This window comes from Thalassophryne amazonica, chromosome 2 (genome assembly GCF_902500255.1).
Source record: "Thalassophryne amazonica chromosome 2, fThaAma1.1, whole genome shotgun sequence".
Classification (NCBI taxonomy): Eukaryota; Metazoa; Chordata; class Actinopteri; order Batrachoidiformes; family Batrachoididae; genus Thalassophryne; species Thalassophryne amazonica.
In genome coordinates, this window is record NC_047104.1 from 57,417,536 (window position 1) to 57,438,165 (window position 20,630).

Below are 20,630 nucleotides of genomic sequence, written 5' to 3' on the forward strand. Positions count from 1 at the left end.
CCTCAAACTTAGTATCCTAGGCAAAATCATACTGGAAAAGCCATATCTGGCATCAAAACAATGATATCTGGCTTCATTTTTTATCCAACTGTTCTTAAAAACTGCCAAAAATGGTATATTTTCTAAACGAGGTCTTACTTTGAGCATGCACTGTGTCAAAATGGATAAATACCCACACTTCTCTTTACAGGCATAGACTCTCATGAACTAAGTCCAATGCCAGAATGTTTCAGTTTTGCATTTCAGCTTAAATTTTGCTTGCAAGAGAAAAATTGTTGTGAGAAAAAGTTACGCAATTTCAATTTTTTGCAAAAATACCCCATAATTGACCACAAAAATCACCAGGTTTGAAATTTCAACCATGCAATTATATGGATGTAAAGATTATATATACTAAATTTCAAGTTTGGGCAAGAAATATTTATATATTTTTAATTTTTCTGAAAAGTCAGACTACAGATCCAACAACACATGATATACAATGTCTTGTAATCTAAAAATACTTTCAAGGTTTACCTGAATGATTCATTTCTTATATTTATTTAATAGTTAAATACACAGTGAACAAGTAATATTTCCTACATAATCTTTAAAATGCACACATTTGCAAACAAAGTGCTCTTAATCTAGGTATACCATGTATACCAAACAAAGCCATAATGTCCGAAAACTATGTTCTTGGGTTATGTACAGGAAAACATGTTTTCTGCAGACACAGCACAGGCAAAAAGGCTAATAGTAAATCAGCTACTGTAATAATATTTGTCATCAGTATGCATGTTATGTGTGCAAAAACCCTGGGAGAAGTGACTCAACTTTGTTCTGATCACTGTCATTCAGACTGTACTTGCGAGCACCAGCATCACTCAAATCAAAAAAATTGTGAAAGCCAACTGTCTTACACAATGTCTTTCGATGACATTCATCTTGCAAAGTCAACCCTAGAGCACATTTTGCCTCCATGATTGATGAGAATATGATTAGGCAATGGTCAGAATTCCCAGAAATTCTTTGACCTATTTCTGGGAAACCAGGTTGAAATTAGGTTGTTCAGTTAATCCCACCTTCTGGGAAATTCTAAATATAGCTTGACCTTTTTCTGGGAAATTGTCAAAATTATCATTCATTTGGGTACCCTGTACTGTTGCATCCATCAGCAATACAGTTTTTTATCAAGTTAAAATAATTGTATAATTATTATAGTTATTATGTAATAACTATATATTCAAATTTCTAGCCCACTGATTAAGACTTAACACCATATAGTCAATGTACGATTTCACACAATATTGCCTATTGTAAAAAAAATAATTAAAATAGAAATATTTCTTGCCCAAACTTGAAATTTAGTATATATCATCTTTACATCCATTGCATGGTTTAAATCAATTGCTCACCTGGTGAGTTTTGTGGTCAATTAGAGGGTATTTTTTTTGAAAAATCGAAATTGCACGATTTCAATTTTTCCCTCACAAGCACAATTTTGGCTGAAATGGAAAAATGAAACATTCTGGTGTTGTAACTGATTCATGAGAGTCTATGCCTGTAAGGAGAAGCGTGGGCATTAATCTATTTTGACACAGTGCATGCTCAAGGTCAGACCTCGTTTAGAAAAAATACCATTTTTGGCAGTTTTTAAGAACAGTTGGATAAAAAAATGAAGCCAGATATCATTGTTTTGATGCCAGATATGGCTTTTCCAGCATGATTTTACCTAAAATGGTAAGTTTGAAGGGTTTCACTTAATTTGGCTAGGCTATATTGCTCTCTATATTGTTGGCCAGAAAGTGCTTTTTTCAAATAAGAACAAAAATGTTGCAATTTTGAAACTGCTCCTGTGCTTAAAGTATTAGAGCTGGCTCATTAAAACTTGGGGTATTTCCATTTATCTGGCAGGGGAACAAGTACAATTTTTTTTCTTCTTTTTTGGAAGGGGTCATGTGGGGATTTTTTTTTTTATTTGACCCATTTGGCATGGAATGACCCAAAATAAGAAGCTGCAATTCAGTATGGTACTATGGAATACTTCTTCTTCTTCTGATTCTAGTAGAGGCAGAGGATTTGTTAGAACAGAATAAACTTTATTGTCACAAAGGTCACAGAAATTCTTCAACTGGCTCATAAAAGCACATTAAATACTCCCACAAAACTTCACTGTTAAAAAAAGTACACAGTAAACTACAGCAAAGATTTCTTATAAATATATTTGCGAGCCAGAGGGACTTTGTATCGCTTGCCTGTTTTACACCTTATAAGCAGCAAATTTTCCAGATTCATCATTAAGGAACAGGAATCGGTTCCTTCATATTTGGAACCATTTTCATCACAGTCAGAACTTTAACAGTACAGTAAACAGTAAGACATCATCACTCACAATGAGTGACTTAAAGCAGCGATTTTCAACCTTTTTTGAGCAGCGGTACCCTTTTTATATTTACAAAATCCTGCGGCACACCACCAACCAAAATAATATTATACACTCAACAAAAATATAAATGCAACACTTTTGGTTTTGCTCCCATTTTGTATGAGATGAACTCAAAGATCTAAAACTTTTTCCACATACACAATATCACCATTTCCCTCAAATATTGTTCACAAACCAGTCTAAATCTGTGATAGTGAGCACTTCTCCTTTGCTGAGATCATCCATCCCACCTCACAGGTGTGCCATATCAAGATGCTGATTAGACACCATGATTAGTGCACAGGTGTGCCTTAGACTGCCCACAATAAAAGGCCACTCTGAAAGGTGCAGTTTTATCACACAGCACAATGCCACAGATGTCGCAAGATTTGAGGGAGCGTGCAATTGGCATGCTGACAGCAGGAATGTCAACCAGAGCTGTTGCTCGTGTATTGAATGTTCATTTCTCTACCATGCTCGTCATCCTCATCGGGGTCTCGACCTGACTCCAGTTTGTCATTGTAACCGACTTGAGTGGGCAAATGCTCACATTCGCTGGCGTTTGGCACGTTGGAGAGGTGTTCTCTTCACAGATGATGCGAAGGAGATGTGTTGCACTGCATGAGGCAAATGGTGGTCACACCAGATACTGACTGGTATCCCCTCCCAATAAAACAACTGCACCTTTCAGAGTGGCCTTTTATTGTGGGCAGTCTAAGGCACACCTGTGCACTAATCATGGTGTCTAATCAGCATCTTGATATGGCACACCTGTGAGTTGGGATGGATTATCTCAGCAAAGGAGAAGAAAACACCGCATTTTGAAAATCCTCAAGCATTTTGCACTCTGATCTCAAGTAGGGCTGTCACGATTAGGAATTTCTGGAGACGATTAATTGTCAGACAAATAATTGCAATTGACAAATATATTGTCTATTTTTTTTCTTTTTTTCCCTTCTTTATATTCTACTATTGTAGCATAATTACACAACTCTGGAAGAACGTTTGGCTTCTGTGAGTGGGGAAACTGGGAATGGTGCAACATTTTTATTTTTATCTTCATTTTACATACAGTCCCAACTTTTTCTGAATTGTGGTTGTTTCTGTTGCATTTCTGAAATTGTTTCTCCTCATCAGTCACGTTTTGTGCTTAAACACTGCATTAAGCCCATATTGAACAAATAAATACCTTTGGAAAGTAACAGCTGTTAAAGTTCAGAGTTCTCACCTGCTTTTTGTGATCTGTGCATCTGAACACCACCACAGCTTCTCCATGTCAGGGTTTTTTTGTTTTGTTTTGTTTTGTGGCTCAGTTCATTCATATATTCTCATTTTTTAAATATGTTTTTAAAGCTATTTGACCGTTTATTTCATCTCATGATCTCATAAATTCAGCATACGACACGCACATGGTGTGAACAGGACGGTAACGGCAGAATCACACCTTTAGAGAAAGTTCAGAGAGAAGTAAAGGCAGCTTCACGTTTTCATTTTGTTAACATGTTCACTCGGGTTAAAATCCTCTCTCTGCTCCGTGCTCGCTGCACACTGAACGTGTCGCGCCTGCATTCAGGAATCTCCCTCACCCACCCCCTCCCTCGCAGTCTGCAGCCTGTTTTAATCGGCCATCAGCCTCCTTGTTATTGTCCGGCCTTAAGACGAGAGCGATGCTGCAGCACAATGATGTCAGATTCTGAGTCGTTTTATGCTTTGTGGGTAAAATAAATAATTCACGGTAATCGCGAATATGAAAAATAATCGCGAATATGAAAAATAATTGCGATTGACGAATATTGTAATAATTGTGACAGCCCTACCCACGGCACCCTGACGATCAATCATGGCACCTTAGGGTGCCGCGGCACCCCGGTTGAGAATCACTGACTTAAAGTGAGTCACTCACTGACAGAGTACCGCTTTGGCAAAAGTAATTTGAGATATTTTTATCAGCAGTTTGCTGGCGCTCCACTTGGTTTACAATCTGAGGTATCCAAGTTAGGCAGACCAGTGGCAGCCATGGCATTCTTTACAAACGACGTGTGTCTTGTCAAGTTTCCCATCTTTTAAAAAAATCCAAAATATCTCCAAATGCCTGATTTAAATGTTTTAGGTGCATCAGAAATCTCCAACTGCTTGCACTGTTGTCATGGGCCTCTATTTTGAAATAGATTTGTTGCAGTAGAAATGTGCTTTCAGGCTTCCGTCGAAGCAGTGATGGTGCATTCAGTGTGCCTCAGAAAAATCAATGCAAGCACTTAGAGCTTGATGCAACATGATTTCACCAGTCAATTGAATCAATGCACACTGAATGAATCAATACACTCGCATCGCGCACGTTTGTATCTAGATACCGATTCCTATCGATTAATCTCCACATTCCAAATATAGAGATATATCCATTTATCTCTGTCTCTAAGCATATCAGCTGAATTCTTTATTGAATCAATTGCTGAAATCCTGGCATTGCAACATCTGTGATGGTTTGGCTAGCATTTAAATTAAATAATACTAAATTTTCACTCAAAGGAAATACTGGAGCACCAACTTCTTTGATGATCCGTTAGTACAATTAACAGTACACCAGGCCATATCAATTCAGATATTTGTAATAAAATGCCCAGAATGGACAAACAGTTGGGTTAAGTCTACAGCAATGAGCAACCACTGTTAGCTGCTGATGCATTTCTCTCCCTCTCACCCCGTATGGTTGTTATGGTCGTTATGAATGTGGAAACTAGACTAAAATCAATTTAGTTATTTAACATAGAGGTTATAAGTAGCAGTGGTAGGCACAGTTCACCTAATTCGATAACAGATAATTATCAAAGCTAATGTTTTTGCTAGCGGATTAGCGTTTCAGATACGTTTTAATACATCATCGGACCAATTATGTTCCGATAAATTTAGTTCCAATAACTTTCAGTCAGATAACATTTATTTATTTATTTTTGCTGATAAAGTGAGCAAAGTTTAACAGTCAAAAAAGTTTGTAAACCCTAAAATCAAACATTTTAGTTCGTCTGTTGCGTGTTAGTGGCAGACTGGCTGCTAGTCGCTTCCTGATGATGTCATCATTAAGCACAAAACGTGATAGGCCAGTCGATGCAGGGAACATTGTGGGTAGTATAGTTCAGGTTCACTTTGGAAGTTATAGTGAGTGAGTCCACTCGACACAAAAACAAAATGGACTAATTTTAGTATTATTTAATTTTTTTCTTTGTGGCTGACGATATAATTTAATGGCCAAGACTCAGTGGGGGAGAGGAGCTCTCACGGCGCAGCTGTGTACAGAGGGACTTTTCTTCACCATTTAGACACTGTTTTGGATTTAAAAAAAAAGGATGCTCAATGTGGATTATTTCTTCAGATGAATCCCACTGAATCTAACAGGTACGAATTTATATTTACTACTTGTCTTTTACTCTGTCAATCAATGCATTAATGGACGTATTTCGGTTGTTTAAGTCATAGGGTTCAAAGCTTTTGAAAAAAGCAGCAGCTTTTTCATTCATACTTCTAATACTGTGTTTTACTGCTTTTGAAAGATAATGACAGTGTCTTTTTTTTTATTCATTCATTTTTCATGTGTTCTTATGTGTTTGTAATCCTTGAATTTACCCAGCAGTGAAAAGTAAAAGTGAAGCTGGTTTAACAGAAGGCGACAGTGTAATCTGATGTGGCTGCATCCAAATCAATACTAAAGGTTATTGGTTATCTGTAATAAAGATACATTTTTTAGCAGTTTATCGGTTTAGCGTCATAAAAGATAACTTTTCAGTTATCGGATTAATGGTTATCGAAGCTAAGTTTTTGGTTAGCTGTGCCCACCACTGATAAGTAGTGACTTCACTTTTGGAGCCAGCCTCAAGTGGCCTTTGAAGGAACTGCACTGTTATGTGTTTGCTTCTTTTAACTGGACTCAAGGTTCAGTCTTAGCCTGCATGCTTGGACACGTTTTGATCACCACGATTATCCTGTCATTTGCTCTCGACATTTTCCATTTGTCCCTCACTGATGTTCCAAATCAAAAAACACACCCCCATGTCCCTTCCTTTAGCTATCCAATTAGCGAGATGCAGCTCCATTCAAATGCTATCAGCAACTGAATTAAGAGAGCATCTCTCACTCATATTGCACATTGCTTTTCATTAATGCCATCTTGTGGCTTTGAATGAGCCCAAACAAACAAATATCACCATGCTTTTACGCATGGAGAAACATAATCTAGGCTTGTGTTATTTTAATGAAAGGTTGCCTATCCGATGCGGCGAAGAAAGCAAGCGGCTCATTTATTTTGCATCGCCACTTTTACTTTGTAACAGATGGGTGATGATTCTTTAAATTAAGCTTGACACTGTGAGATGTCTCTTTATTGAGGAATGCTGCTTCCTCAACATAAATCATCTTTGTTCATTATTTCACATGAAAGCTCTGAGGAGGGAAAAATCAAGGATGAAACATTCATATCTGCAGATGCATCAGCAAAAAATACCAACAGGTAACCAATCATACCCAAGATTTAGACAATATTTTTTAGTGTTTTACAGGAAAAATATCTGAATGTTAAAATTTAATAAGTGGCTGAAAAGGCTGAGATGTTTCTAATGTCAGCAGTGCTGCACAAAGTTTTGTTTCAAATTTTTTCATTATTGCTAATATTGTTAATTTTCATGTAGTAATGGACTGGTGCAAGGGGATGCCTGAGTTATATTCAGGTCCATAAGTAATTGGACAGCCACACAATATTCTGTACACCTCCACTGTGGTGCTGAAATTAAACAATCAAGATGATTAGTGGTTAGTTATAATTCAAGAGGATCAACAAAAATACTGCATTAACAAATTGGGAATTACAACAGTTCATATACTACACAGTACTTCCATTTTTTGAGCCCCAAAGTATTTGGATAAACTAAATGTAAGGATTGTTTTGAATACAATCAACATTTTTACTGGACATCCAGTTTTCTTTGGACAAGTTGTGGGATGAGAACAAACATTTCTCAAACACTGAATATGTTGTAGGCTTCATTTAATAATAATTACACACTACAAACAATGTGGTACTTCATAATAAATCTCTCTGGAGCAGGCAGATCTCAAAAACTGAGTGTCTGCAAGAAGGAGACTAGTGAGGGAAGCCACCAAGACAATCAGCGTAAGCTTCAGTGGTTGTGATTGTGGAGAAAGTGCATGGTGCAAGTTTAGTGGAGTGGAACAGAGAAGGATTTGCTTTAAAGTAAGGTGAAATTTCATCACCAGTTTACCAGAAAGCACATAGGACCTCAGAGTCTGCATTTGATGTGTTTTCTTGTTTGGAAATCCTAATCTGTTCCACTCCATAGAGTTTTACCAGTCATAGAAGACAGTAACTACGCTGGAGTTGTCTGAGCATCAGAGTGGCTTGACATATAAGATGTACTTAATTCTTTGAAAATGTTCCTATACCCATCAGACAGTGGTGGGCACAGTTCAGCTAATCCGATAACAGATACTTATCAAAGCTAATGTTTTTTCTAGCGGATTAGCTTCTCAGATAAGTTTTAAAGCCATCATTGGACCAATTATCTTCTGATAAATTTAGTTCCAATAACTTTCAGTCCGATAACATTTTTGTTTGCTGGTAAAGTGAGCAAAGTTTAACGGTCAAAAACATTTGTAAACCATAAAATCAAACATTTTAGTCCGTCTGTTGCGTGTTTGTAGCAGACTGGCTGCCTGTAGTTTGCTGAGGATGTCATCATTAAGCGCAAAACATGATTGGCCGGTTGACACAGGGAGCATTGTGGGTAGTGTAGTTCACGTTCACTTTAGACGTTGCAGTGAGTCCTCCGCTCGACACAAAAACAAAACTGACTAATTTTAACATTATTTTATTTTAATACTTTGTGGCTGATGCAGGGGTGGTGGCCAAGTGGTGAGTGCACATGGTTTCAGTGCAGAAGGTTCCCAGTTCAAATCCCACCACTGCCACATTTCTCTATGTAATGTGGAGTTGCGTCAGGAAGGGCATCCGGTGGAAAACCTGTACCAATTCAACATGCAGATCCACCTTGGATTTGTTGTGGCGACCCCGAGTGCAAACAAGGGAGCAGCCGAAGGGACTTACTATTTCTTTGCAGCTGATGGTATAATTTAATTGACAAGAATGGGTGGGGCAGAGGAGGTCTCACAGTGCAGCTGTGTACAGAGGGACTTTTCTTCAATGTTTACACACTGTTTTGGATTTTTTTTTTTTTTTTTTTAAAGGCTGCTTTATGTGGATTATTTATTCAAATGAATCCCACTGAAACTAACAGGTAAGAATGTATATGTCTTTTCCTCTGCCAATCAATGCATTAATGGACGTATTTTGGTTGCTTAAGCCGCAGGGTTCAAAGCATGTGAAAAAGGCAGCAGCTTTTTAGTTCGGAAATAACGGTGTATATAATACCAAAATAAACTGTGACTTCTAATACTGTGTTTTACTGCTTTTGAAAGATGATGACAGTGTTTGGGGTTTTATTTTTTTTATTCATTCATTTTTCACACGTTCTTATGTGTTTGTGATCCTTCAATTTACCCAGCAGCCCCTGTGGCACTTAAAGTGAAACTGGTTTATCAGAAGCCGACAATGTAATCTGATGTGGCTGTGTCCGAATCAACACTAAAAGTTAGCGGTTATCTAAAATAAAGATGTAAAATATCCAAACATTCATATTCAAAAAAAAAAAAAAAATCAAATGTGATGAATTTGTCTTTATTTACAGTTATAAACCTCATTGAAAAAAAGAAAAAAAAAATAGGGTGACATTCAACAAGTAAAAAAATTAGAAAACTTCCCATTGGATTTTGTTACCAATTTTAGGAGACCAGCATAGTTAAAAATAAAAAGAAATTTGCAGTGTTCCCCCCCCCGCCCAATTTACTCATTTATATTAAATTTTAAAATGTTCTTAGCAGCTTTATTGTTAAAAAAAAAAAAATTAGGCTGACTCGCTCAAGGATTTTTGCAGTAATCCACATTATTATTTTATAAAACCGCTCTTGTGATGGGCTAAATGAACTTTAAAATTGAATGGAATATAGAATTGTTAATACTTAATTTTTTTGAGAAGTCAAACGTTTTTGGTTAAATTTAAACCTTCAACCATACAGTATATTCACAGTGACTGTTGTAACACTATTACATATGGTGCATCCAGAAAGTATTCACAGCACATCACTTTTTCCACATTTTATGTTAGTCTTATTCCAAAATGGAGTACATTCATATTTTCTCTAAAGATTCTGTTCACAACAACCCATAATGACAACATGAAATTTTTTTTGACATTTTTGCAAAATTATCAAAAAGAAAAAAAAAAAAACTAAGAGATCACATGTACATAAATATTCACACCCTTTGCTCAAAACTTTGTTGATGCACCTTTTGCAGTAATTACAGCCTCAAGTCTTCTTGAATATGATGCCACAAGCTTGGCGCCCATATCTGTTGTGTGTGTGTGTGTGTGTGTGTGTGTGTGTTTTCTTTTTTTTTTGCCCATTCCTCTTTGCACCACCTCACAAGCTTCATTTTTCAGATCTCTGCAAAGATGTTCAATTAAATTCAGGTCTGGGCTCGGGTTGGGCCCCTCAAGGTCATTCACAGAGGTTGTTCTTCAGCCACTCCTTTGATATTTTGGCTGTGTGCTTAGGATCATTGTTCTTCTGAAAGATGAACCGTCGCCCCAGTCTGAGGTCAAGAGCGCTCTGGAGCAGGTTTTCATCCAGGATGTCTCTGTACATTGCTGCATTCACCTTTCCCTCAATCCTGACACGTCTCCCAGTTCCTGCCACTGGAAAACATCCCCACAGCATGATGATGGGCGGCCAGCTCAAGGAAGAGTCCTGGTGGATCTGAACTTCTTCCATATACGGATAATGGAGGTCACTGTGCTTATTGGGACTTTCAAAGCAGCTGTACCCTTCCCCAGATTTGTGCCTCGAGACAATACTGTCTCAGAGGTCTACAGACAATTCCTTTGTCTTGATGCTTGGTTTGTGCTCTGACATGCACTGTAAACTGTGTAGACAGGTGTGTGTCTTTCCAAATCATATCCAATCAACTGGATTTTTCCCAGGTGGACTCCAATTAAGCTGTAGAAACATCTCAAGGATGATCAGTGGAAATAGGATGCAGTTTTGAGTTTCATGACAATGGTTGTGAATACTTATGTACATGTGATTTTGTGGGTTTTTTTCTATTTTTAATAAATTAAAAAAAAAAAAACTTTGTAGAATTTTGTCGAAGAAAAATTAATTGCACCCATTTTGGAATAAGGCTGTAACATAAAAAATGTGGAAAAGTTAAGCGTTGGAAATACTTCTTGTATGCACTGTAAATGCATTCCTTAAAGGGGTCGTAGTTTACAGATTTCCAGGAAACGTGTCTTATTTCATCATGTAAAATCAGACAAACAAAAGTAAGTGTTTTTCTGTGAGTCTTTTGAGAAAGAAAGGACCTGATGATTGCCATAGACACTTGACCTCTGGCATTTCTCCATCTCCGTCCCACAGATTGTTTGGCTGTGCAGGAGACAAGATGGCAGTTTCTTTTCACAATGTTACTCATGTCTGAAATGAGCCAATTCAGACCTAAATTTGGCTTATGTCAGACAAAGTTTTGCTCGCACAGTTAAAGAATTGTGGTATTTTGGGATGTTTAACAAGAACCACAAATATTATGCAACTGCAAAAGATATTTGAAACAGTTTTGCACGATATGACCCCTTTAAGTCATCAAGCAGCCATGTGGACTGTGTTAGTTGAGAGGTGACAAGGAGTTTCACAGCAAGAGGCAATACTGCAGGTGTTACTGTACCTGGGTATTGACAGTAGATGAGTCAGTAAGGTCGGTTGGCATCCTTTGGCCGCTTTAGCTGCACCTTCAGCCTCTTCATGCCGATCTGAAAGCCATTCATGGCCTGGATAGCGGCTTGAGCACTGGATGGGTTATCAAAACTCACAAAACCTGACAGAAGAACACACAGAGGGTGAGACACTTTGGCTCATCACATGCATCCTGCAGTACATGTTTAGACTTCTCATTACATTCACTATTTATCACCTTTGGGTTAAAATACAACATTTGAGCCCAATGCTGTTAAGGACCCCTTTATACATCGTACAAATCTGGCTGAATTGCGCACGAAGCAGGAATCGTATGAAGTACGTGTAAAATCGGAGCTGCCTCCAATGCCTCGTACACCTGCTGCTACAACTATTTGTGCACACCAGCGGCTGAAAGACAGAGTGTGCCCTGTGAGAGCCCATTACATCCCTCTCATGGCAGGTGTCGGCCAAATTCCAGGTGACACACACGAACATCTAACACTGCTCGTTTGGCACTTAGAAAATGTGTGGCCATTCGCACTATTAGCATGAAAACAGTCAGCAGATGGTCACTGTCGAGCTGGATGTGAAATTTGTCTAAGTGCCACTACGAGTGTGGCGTTGCAAAACAGCAATTCACACGTGCCGTGCATGTGAATCGCATGTGTGTTGTGCCCCCCCTCCCCAAATCTCTGGTTCTGGATGTCCCAGCTGGAGAACACGTACCGTGTTTGAACTGTCATGAACTTACAACTGTCCACTGTGACATGCATCTGCTTGCTGTCCTCACGTGGACATAATAAAAACATATATTGCTGTTGCGACGACTGCAGTGAGCGAGCGCAAGGCGTGCACACTGACAGGCTGCTCCAGGTGAAACGGACCATCAAATCATAACATGCAGCAGGGGATCTGAATGTCACATCACCCACGTGAGCTCTGTTCCACATGACGCTGAGTCTGTCCTGCGGTGGGCCATTGACAGGACACACGTTTCGGGCTTAACACGCGCAGGGCCGGCTGGAGACGCCAAGCCAGTAGATTGGACATGATAAGAGCGAACTGCATCATTCATGTCATTTTAATGACTGAACATCTGTGACCATGGGTGATCTACAGAGGAACAGACGGGTCATACTTTTGTTGTTCATGCAATAAGAGGGATTCAATAAAATGCGGTGTTGCTTTTATGGTGTATGATTTTATTTTTTTTTAAATACCTCTAGCATTTTTCCGCACCTTTTATAGGACAGTGATGGTAGCAAAGTGGTAAAGTTTCTGGCTGGCAATCAGAGCTGTACTGCAGGTTTGAATCCCGTGGGTGGCATGTAGTTTTGTTTTTTTTTCACTGCAGCTGTGTGATGTGGTTACACATGCTCCAGCTGCTCACACTGATCATTCATGCCTGCCCGACCACTTGTCCCTCCTGTCGTTGGCTCGATGTTTTTGTGGCTTGCTCAGACGAGCTGTTTTGACATGATTCACCCTGATTTGTATTTATTCATACTATGTGTGAAGGGGCCCTAACCTTCACTCCTGTGGATGACCTCTGGCTGAAAAAATAAAAAAAATATTTGACTTTTGCCAAAATTAATTCTTTAAGGACAATTTTGGAGTCATTCTTCAGACATATTAAGATTGGGAGAAATCAGAAAAAAAAGAGGGAGAAGGAGGCCAACAAACAAAGGCCAACACGTGACCTTAGCCCCAGTGATTAACCTGTGGCAAGCTTCACCTTGCTGGGGAATTCTGGAAGCTACCTGCATGTGTGTACCAAGTTTTGTGCAAATCAGAGAGATAAATTAATGTTTTAATTTATCTTTGAGCCTTTGACCCCAATGATCTTGGTCCCAGTGATTGATATTTGATAGATTTGATCTCACTTGGGCAATTCTGGAACCCAACTCCTTTGTTTGCCGGTGTTGCCGACTGAAGGGTCCCCCCCTAAAAATAGGTCCGCCCTGTCTCCACTGCACATGCATCATTTCTGAGCATCAGCAGTGTTTCACTGATTGTCACGTTGTTTCTGCTAAAACTGCACTCCAGTCAGCGACAGATATCTGAAGCTTTTGCTTAAATACAGCATTATTTCATAATAAAAGACAGGGAATCAATCAAAGCGCCACAGCAGCACATCATTCTGCTGCTATGCCTACGTCATTTCGGCGCGTCAGTAGCGATTCACTGATTATCACCTCGTTTCTGCTTAAAACTGACATTGGAATGATTTAAGATTTTTTACCTTGTCATCTGATGGTTAATAATCACATTATTCCGTTTGATCGCTTTGGGTGTAGAGAGTCTGACTCGGAGTCAGTCTCAGATGCATGCGCAGTGAAGGAACAGTTAAGGCAGGGCAAACCAATTTTTAGAGGGGACCGTTCGGTCGGCGACTCCGTGTTGGATAGACATTAGAATTAAAATGTAAATTGAATCTTTTACTCAGTGATCTTGACTTTGGCCAAAACAAATCCTTTTTCAGGCAATTCTATGACTGCTCATCATCCACATTTGAACTGTGGTGGAAAGCAGCCAAGGGAATTTTGATAAGTAGGGAAACAAATGGACAGACAGATAAAATCCCCTGTCCAGATGCATCCGGTTCATTTGCGGTTGGGTTCCAATACAACAAACTGCAAAACGGCAAATTCATACGATAATTACGAACCCCACCGCAATTACCACAAATTCCCGATCTGTTATGTTAAAGCTCACTGCAGCAAGCAGGCAGCAACATTTTCTATCCCGTGAATAGTTGTGACCAGTGGCAAAGTCAGCTCTGCCTCATTTGTGGCTTCAGATGCCGTATGCTTCCCGATTTATATCTGGAGCCTAATCGGAAACTAATGGAAACATGCGGACACTAGCGCTAACATTGCTTAAAATATATTAGCAGTGCTGCCAGAGGCATATGCTCTTGCAATTTTCTTGGTCTATGCATAATTATTGTATGTTTGTATGTATGAATGAACATGTCTTCAGAATGCAAATGTGATTTTGATCAAATTTGTCAGGTACTTTGGACCTACAAATGGGAAGAAGTAGTCTGAGTTTGGTTAGGATCAGTCAACAGTCAAGGTCAGAGTTTGAGCTCAAATTTCCAGTCTCATGTTAATACATAGGAAAAAGTTAATTTTATGGAAATGTGTTCAGTTATTTTATTATCTATCTTGACTGCTTAAAAGCCAATGCAATGCTTTCTTTATCTGCCTGATATTTTGACACGTTGGTGTGTTGGTGTGTGAGCACTTTTAATGTAGTTATTTTTTTTTATTTTATTTAGTTTATTTTGTAGTTATTTTTGTATTCATTGAGTATGCTACTCAATGAATGCATGCAACATGCATTATATTAGTCGTACGGTGCTTAATTTTATCTCGTTATTGGCTTGTGTATATATATATATATATATATATATATATATATATATATATATATATATATATATATATATATACAGGCATGCATAGATGATAAAAGTGGTCAGAAACATGAGAAAAAGTATCAACACAGGAAAAGGAATGAGCAGAGGAAAAGAAACAACAGCGATGAGGTGAGTGAGCGAGAGTTGAGGGAGACACGGGAGATGAAAGAAAACCGTTTTTAATGCTCAACAATGACACAACAATAGGTCTTTGTTTTCGCTTTTCAGTAGATTAATTGAAAATCTCAGAATTAAAAGATTACACGAAACAACACAAAGGCTAATATCACAGTTATTAAAATCAAGTGAAAGAAGAACGATTAGCAAGTGGGAATTTCAGTTGAATAGACAATGAAAAAAAAAACAAAGCAAGAAAAGGTGTTTAAGGATTAGAGAAAAACATGTGGAGCTTTAAAGCCTAAACGATGGCATGCAAATGTGCCAAAATGTGTTCGTGTGCAGGTATTGAAGTAAAGCGTAAAGGGCACGGAGGTCGGTGCGAGACATTTGGAGCAAGGCGTGCCGGCCGGAGGTGTCTACTGCTCTGAATTATCATCTGGGAGTTGAGGTGGAATGAGCCCACAGCCTTCCACACCGAAACTCCTTGCCTGCTCTTATCAGACACCTCGGTGATTGACGGCTTGAATTTTCCGCTTTCTAGCTGATTTGATCACACCGCTATGGGTTCAATTTAATTTGGGGGGAGAGGGCAGGCTTTTGTCAGTGCAGGTGAGATAAGGCTGCTGCTTTTACAAACCCTTTAAACAAACTGAGCCGGGAAGGGCCTGTCAGTTGGAAGTAATCTCCCTCACCCATCCCGCAAACATGCACACACGTCTGACTTTAATGACGCGCCATACTTCGCATTTACGTCTCAACGTCAGAATGAAGATACGGGTTGGAGAGTATAGCGCAATGCAAACTTTAAGCACTGAACTCTACTTATATTGTGCAGTAATTTACTGTCTGAGTTTCCAGTTTTAGCTGTTTTCTCCAAAGTACCAGGATGACATTTCATATATATGAGGCAGCTCTGAGTGTGTGGTGCTGTGCAACTTAATACCCCGAACGCCAGTAGCGTTTGAGGTATGGCTCTTACCGCAGCCATCTACTGTATATCAATAGAATGTCTGCACTCAGTGTAATGTTATGCATTTTTAATAAAAACACACAAAACTCCCAAGCATTATTAAGTGACACTGGGGGAAATTCTGTATAATTTGACAATCTGTTTTGAGCAGCACAGCATGATGCAGTACTGAGGCTTTGTTTATGCCAGATCATGTGACTGAGGTGCTGTATATTCATGCTGTGTCGGATTATGGAAGCCCTTCTCTGTAATTTATATATGTGTGGCTGTAAATCTCCTCATAAGATGGAGAGGAAGAAGAAGTAAGTCGTATATAGACCCCGAGGCTTATTTGTGCCATTGCTTGTCTCTACATTTCGTAGTGTGAATCAGATGAGAGTCTACAGCTCCCCCTCGATGGGGGGGCAGTCTGAAGTAGCTTGCTTCCCCAGCCAAGGCTGGTACTCATTTCTTAGATGAGTGGACTGGGACAATACAGATGAAGTGTCTTGTCCAAGGTCACAGGTAGTCTAACCAGGAATCAAACCCAGGTTTACCAGGGTCTGATCTTGACATTTTATAGTGCATAGTCCAATGTTGTTTTGCCCAAATCCATTTGGGACGTTTTTCAATTTCAATTTTCAATTTATTTTCATTTATATAGCGCCAAATCACAAGAAAGTTGCCTCAAGGGGCTTCACACAAGTAAGGGCTAACCTTAACCAAGCAGGGGTGGGCAACTTGTTCCAGAAAGGGCCAAGAGGGTGCAAGTTTTCTTTGCAGCCACTGACTCCACCAGGTGATTTCACTGATTAATATCACTTTGAGCAGATGGAATCAGTTAATCAAGCTGCCCACCCCTGCCCTAGAGCAAGCACACAGGTGACAGTGGTAAGGAAAAACTCCCTCTGAGGAAGAAACCTCAAGCAGACCAGACTCAAAGGGGTTTGGGCCCTTGGGCCCCTCTGCTTTTTTTTAGCAATTTGTGTAATTTACAGAAATCATAGCACTCGTGAAAAGTGGTTGGATTTACCCTCTTCATTATTCATGGCATGTTTTTTTTTTGTTTGTTTTTTTTGGTATAATATGACATAAACAAATTAACTCTTATCCATCGTCCCCTTTAAGCCGAAGTGTACAAAGTGCAATGATCTCTACGATGGGGAAAATGGATTCAGGTGAGAGGTTTTATGATGACTTCATGGATCTCCTTCAACCTGTTAGAGAGTGCCAGTGGACAGCAGCCAGAACTGAGGTGGAGCCAAGATGAACAAAAATAGACATGAATACAAGTTTCCTGAGGTGAAGAACTGGCCTAGGCTGTATGTGTGTCACAAACGCACTTAGGTTAGGCACATCTCAGTGTTATGCCCTTTAAATACCACAAATGCACTGCACTTGACTTTAGACCGGGAGTAACCACTTTCTTCTGCCAGACGATACCTATTCATCAAGACTGCAAATGGCCAGAATTCATTTTTAGACCCACACATGCATGTGGACAAAGATCAGTGTCATTATACTCAGTATTTACATGATGTGGGCACTGGGCATGAAAACTATAACTACATGAGGTGGAAACTACAAATGATATATTTGCTGTGCTATCCTTGGTCCCTGGTACCAGGCAAACAAACTATAGGGGCCTTCCCAACACAAACATGTTAATGTAGGACTTTCTTTTGGGCCAGGTTACTTGAACACAACAATAACGGTAAGCAGGTAAAGCCATTTAAGTAAAATCCAGCTGATCTTTCAATAGTCACGTGTGCTGTGTTACGGATCATCCAGAAAGTATTCACACTGCTTCACTTTTTCACATTTTGTTAAGTTACAGCCTTATTGCAAAATGGAGTAAACTTATTTTTTCCCCTCAAAATTCCCTCAACACCCCATAATCATATTAATTTTTTTCGTTTTTTTGCAAATTTAGCAAAAAAACAAACAAACAAAAAAAAAAACACGACGGAATCACCTGTCCATAAGTATTCACACCCTTTGCTCAATATTTTGTTGAGAAACTTTTAGCAGCAATTACAGCCTCAAGTCTTTTTGAATATGATGCAACAAGCTTGGCGGACCTATCTTTGGGCAGTTTTGTCCATTCCTCTTTGCAGCACCTCTCAAGCTCCATCAGGTTGGATGGGGAACATTGGTGCACAGTCATTTTCAGATCTCTCCAGAGATGTTCAGTCACATTCAGGTCTGGGCTCTGGCTGGACCACTCAAGGACATTTAAAGAGTTGTCCTGAAGCCACTCCTTTGATATCTTGGCTGTGTGTTTAGGGTCATTGTCCTGCTGAAAAATGAACCTTTGCCCCACTCTGAGGTCAAGGGCGCCCTGGAGTAGGTTTTCATCCAGGATGTCTCTGTACATTGCTGCATTCATTTTCCCCTCAATCCTGACTAGTCTCCCAGTTCCTGCCACTGAAAAACATCCCCAAAGCATGATGCTGTCACCACCATGTTTCAGTGTAGGGATGGTGCCTGGTTTCCTCCAAACTTGACACCTGGCATTCACGTCAAAGAGTTCAATCTTTGTCTCAGCAGACCAGAGAATTTTGTTTCTCGTGGTCTGAGAGTCGTTCAAGTGCCTTTTGGCAAACTCCAGGTCACCTGTCATATGCCTTTTACTAAGGAGTGGTTTCCATCTGGCTACTCTACCATACAGCCCTAACTGGTGGATTTCTGCAGAGATGGTTGTCCTTCTAGAAGGTTCTCCTCTCTCCACAGAGGAATGCTGGAGCTCTGACAGAGTGGCAATCACATTCCTGGTCACCTCCCTGACTAAGGTCCTTCTCCACGATCACCCCTGTTTAGACGGGTGGCCAGCTCTTGGAAGAGTCCTGGTGGATCTGAACTACTTCCATTTATGGATGATGGAGGCCAATGTCCTCAATGGGACCTTCTAAGTAACAGAAATGATTATGTACCCTTCTCCTGATTTCTGCCTTGAGACAATCCTGTCTTGTGGTGTGTGCCTTTCCAAATCATGTTCAATCAACTGAATTTACCAGGTGGATGCCAATTAAGCTGTAGAAACATCTGAAGGATAATCAGTGGGAACAGGATACACCTGAGCTGAGTTTTGAGCTTCATGGCAAAGGCTGTGAATACTTATGTACATGGGATTTCTTAGTTGTTATATATATATATATATATATATATATATATATATATATATATATATATATATATATATATATATACACTCAACAAAAATATAAACGCAACACTTTTGGTTTTGCTCCCATTTTGTATGAGATGAACTCAAAGATCTAAAACTTTTTCCACATGCTGAGATAATCCATCCCACCTCACAGGTGTGCCATATCAAGATGCTGATTAGACACCATGATTAATGCACAGGTGTGCCTTAGACTGTCCACAATAAAAGGCCACTCTGAAAGGTGCAGTTTTGTTTTATTGGGGGGGGGGATACCAGTCAATATCTGGTGTGACCACCATTTGCCTCATGCAGTGCAACACATCTCCTTCGCACAGAGTTGATCAGGTTGTCAATTGTGGCCTGTGGAATGTTGGTCCACTCCTCTTCTGTTGTGTGGGCCGCTGAAGAGGAGGTACTGCTGGCCCACCACCACCAGAGGGCGCCCTGCCTGGAGTGCGGGCTCCAGGCACCAGAGGGCGCTACCGCCTCACGAGAGCAGCCAGGGTGACAGCTGTCACCCATCACTGGACACAGCTGTTCCACTCAGCACGGAGGTATATCAGCAGGACGGCGTCTCCACCTCAGTGCCGAGATATCGCCTTGAGATAGAGGTAACCTTCTCTGCAGCATATTATGTGTTATCTGATAATACTTGTTAAACCTTTCAGGACAGCTGACTACCGAAAGCCGATTGCTTGGATAAGTACTCACCTTCCTGCTTTATTGTGACGAGAGGTGGAGGCGGCTTCTCCCCTCTCCGTGTTACTGGGTGCAGCCGCATCCACACCTGTGTGTTGTTGCTCTCTCTTGCCAGCAGTACCGGATCCGACGAGCGGAGGCAGTGGCCACCTGGGAATTCGGGACTTGGCGGTTCCAGTACTTCCAGGGTTCGGTGGCAGAGGAGATCTGGGTGGTTCCGGTTCGACTTGGACGGACATCTCCTACCTTCGAGCCTGCCCACACGACACCAGCAGAATTCGGCTTAACCCCAAATTGTTGATTGTTGTATTGGTTGTGCTCGTTTCACAACAGTAAAACTTGTTATTTACCTTCTCCATTGTCCGTTCATTTGCGCCCCCTGTTGTGGGTCCGTGTTCCTACACTTTCACAACAGGATATCTCGGCCAGCGTCATGGATCCCGAGGGGCGTCAACCGGCTGTTGAACGGCCAATGGAAGAACAGGGCACGTCGGTGTCTTCGGGAGGGGTAATCGGTGAGTTGCAGCGGATCCTCACCGCTTTCACCACTCGGATGGATTTAATGACCGAGCAGAACGTTCTCCTAAACCGCAGGGTGGAGGCTCTCGCCGCACAAGTGGAAGCGCGCCCTCCGGGCGCCGCTGCGGCTCTCCCTCCCGAGGACCCTGCGCGTAATAGTGACGTTCCACTGGTCGTTCAACGGCCCCTCCCTCCGTCCCCAGAAGCATACATAAGCCCTCCAGAACCGTACGGAGGCTGTGTGGAGACGTGCGCGGATTTCCTTATGCAGTGTTCGCTCGTGTTCGCACAGCATCCCGTGATGTACGCGACTGACGCTAGCAAAGTAGCTTATATAATCAACCTGCTTCGCGGGGAGGCACGCGCTTGGGCTACAGCGCTCTGGGAGCAGAACTCACGGCTCCTTCATACATACGATGGGTTTGTGCGGGAGCTCAGAACGGTGTTCGATCACCCCAATAGAGGAGAGACCGCTTCAACCATGCTACTG

General features: G+C 40.6%; 1 protein-coding gene across 1 annotated transcript in view; it reads right to left on the bottom strand.

The window, feature by feature from the left end:
* The window catches only part of si:dkey-205h23.2 (CUGBP Elav-like family member 4), a 540,050-nt gene that overhangs the window by 11,793 nt on the left and 507,627 nt on the right, over positions 1-20,630 (bottom strand). The window contains exon 12 of the mRNA XM_034186416.1: positions 11,250-11,399. Coding sequence (XP_034042307.1) covers positions 11,272-11,399 — 128 coding nt within the window. The 3' untranslated portion in view covers positions 11,250-11,271. The remainder of the gene's footprint in view (positions 1-11,249; positions 11,400-20,630) is intronic.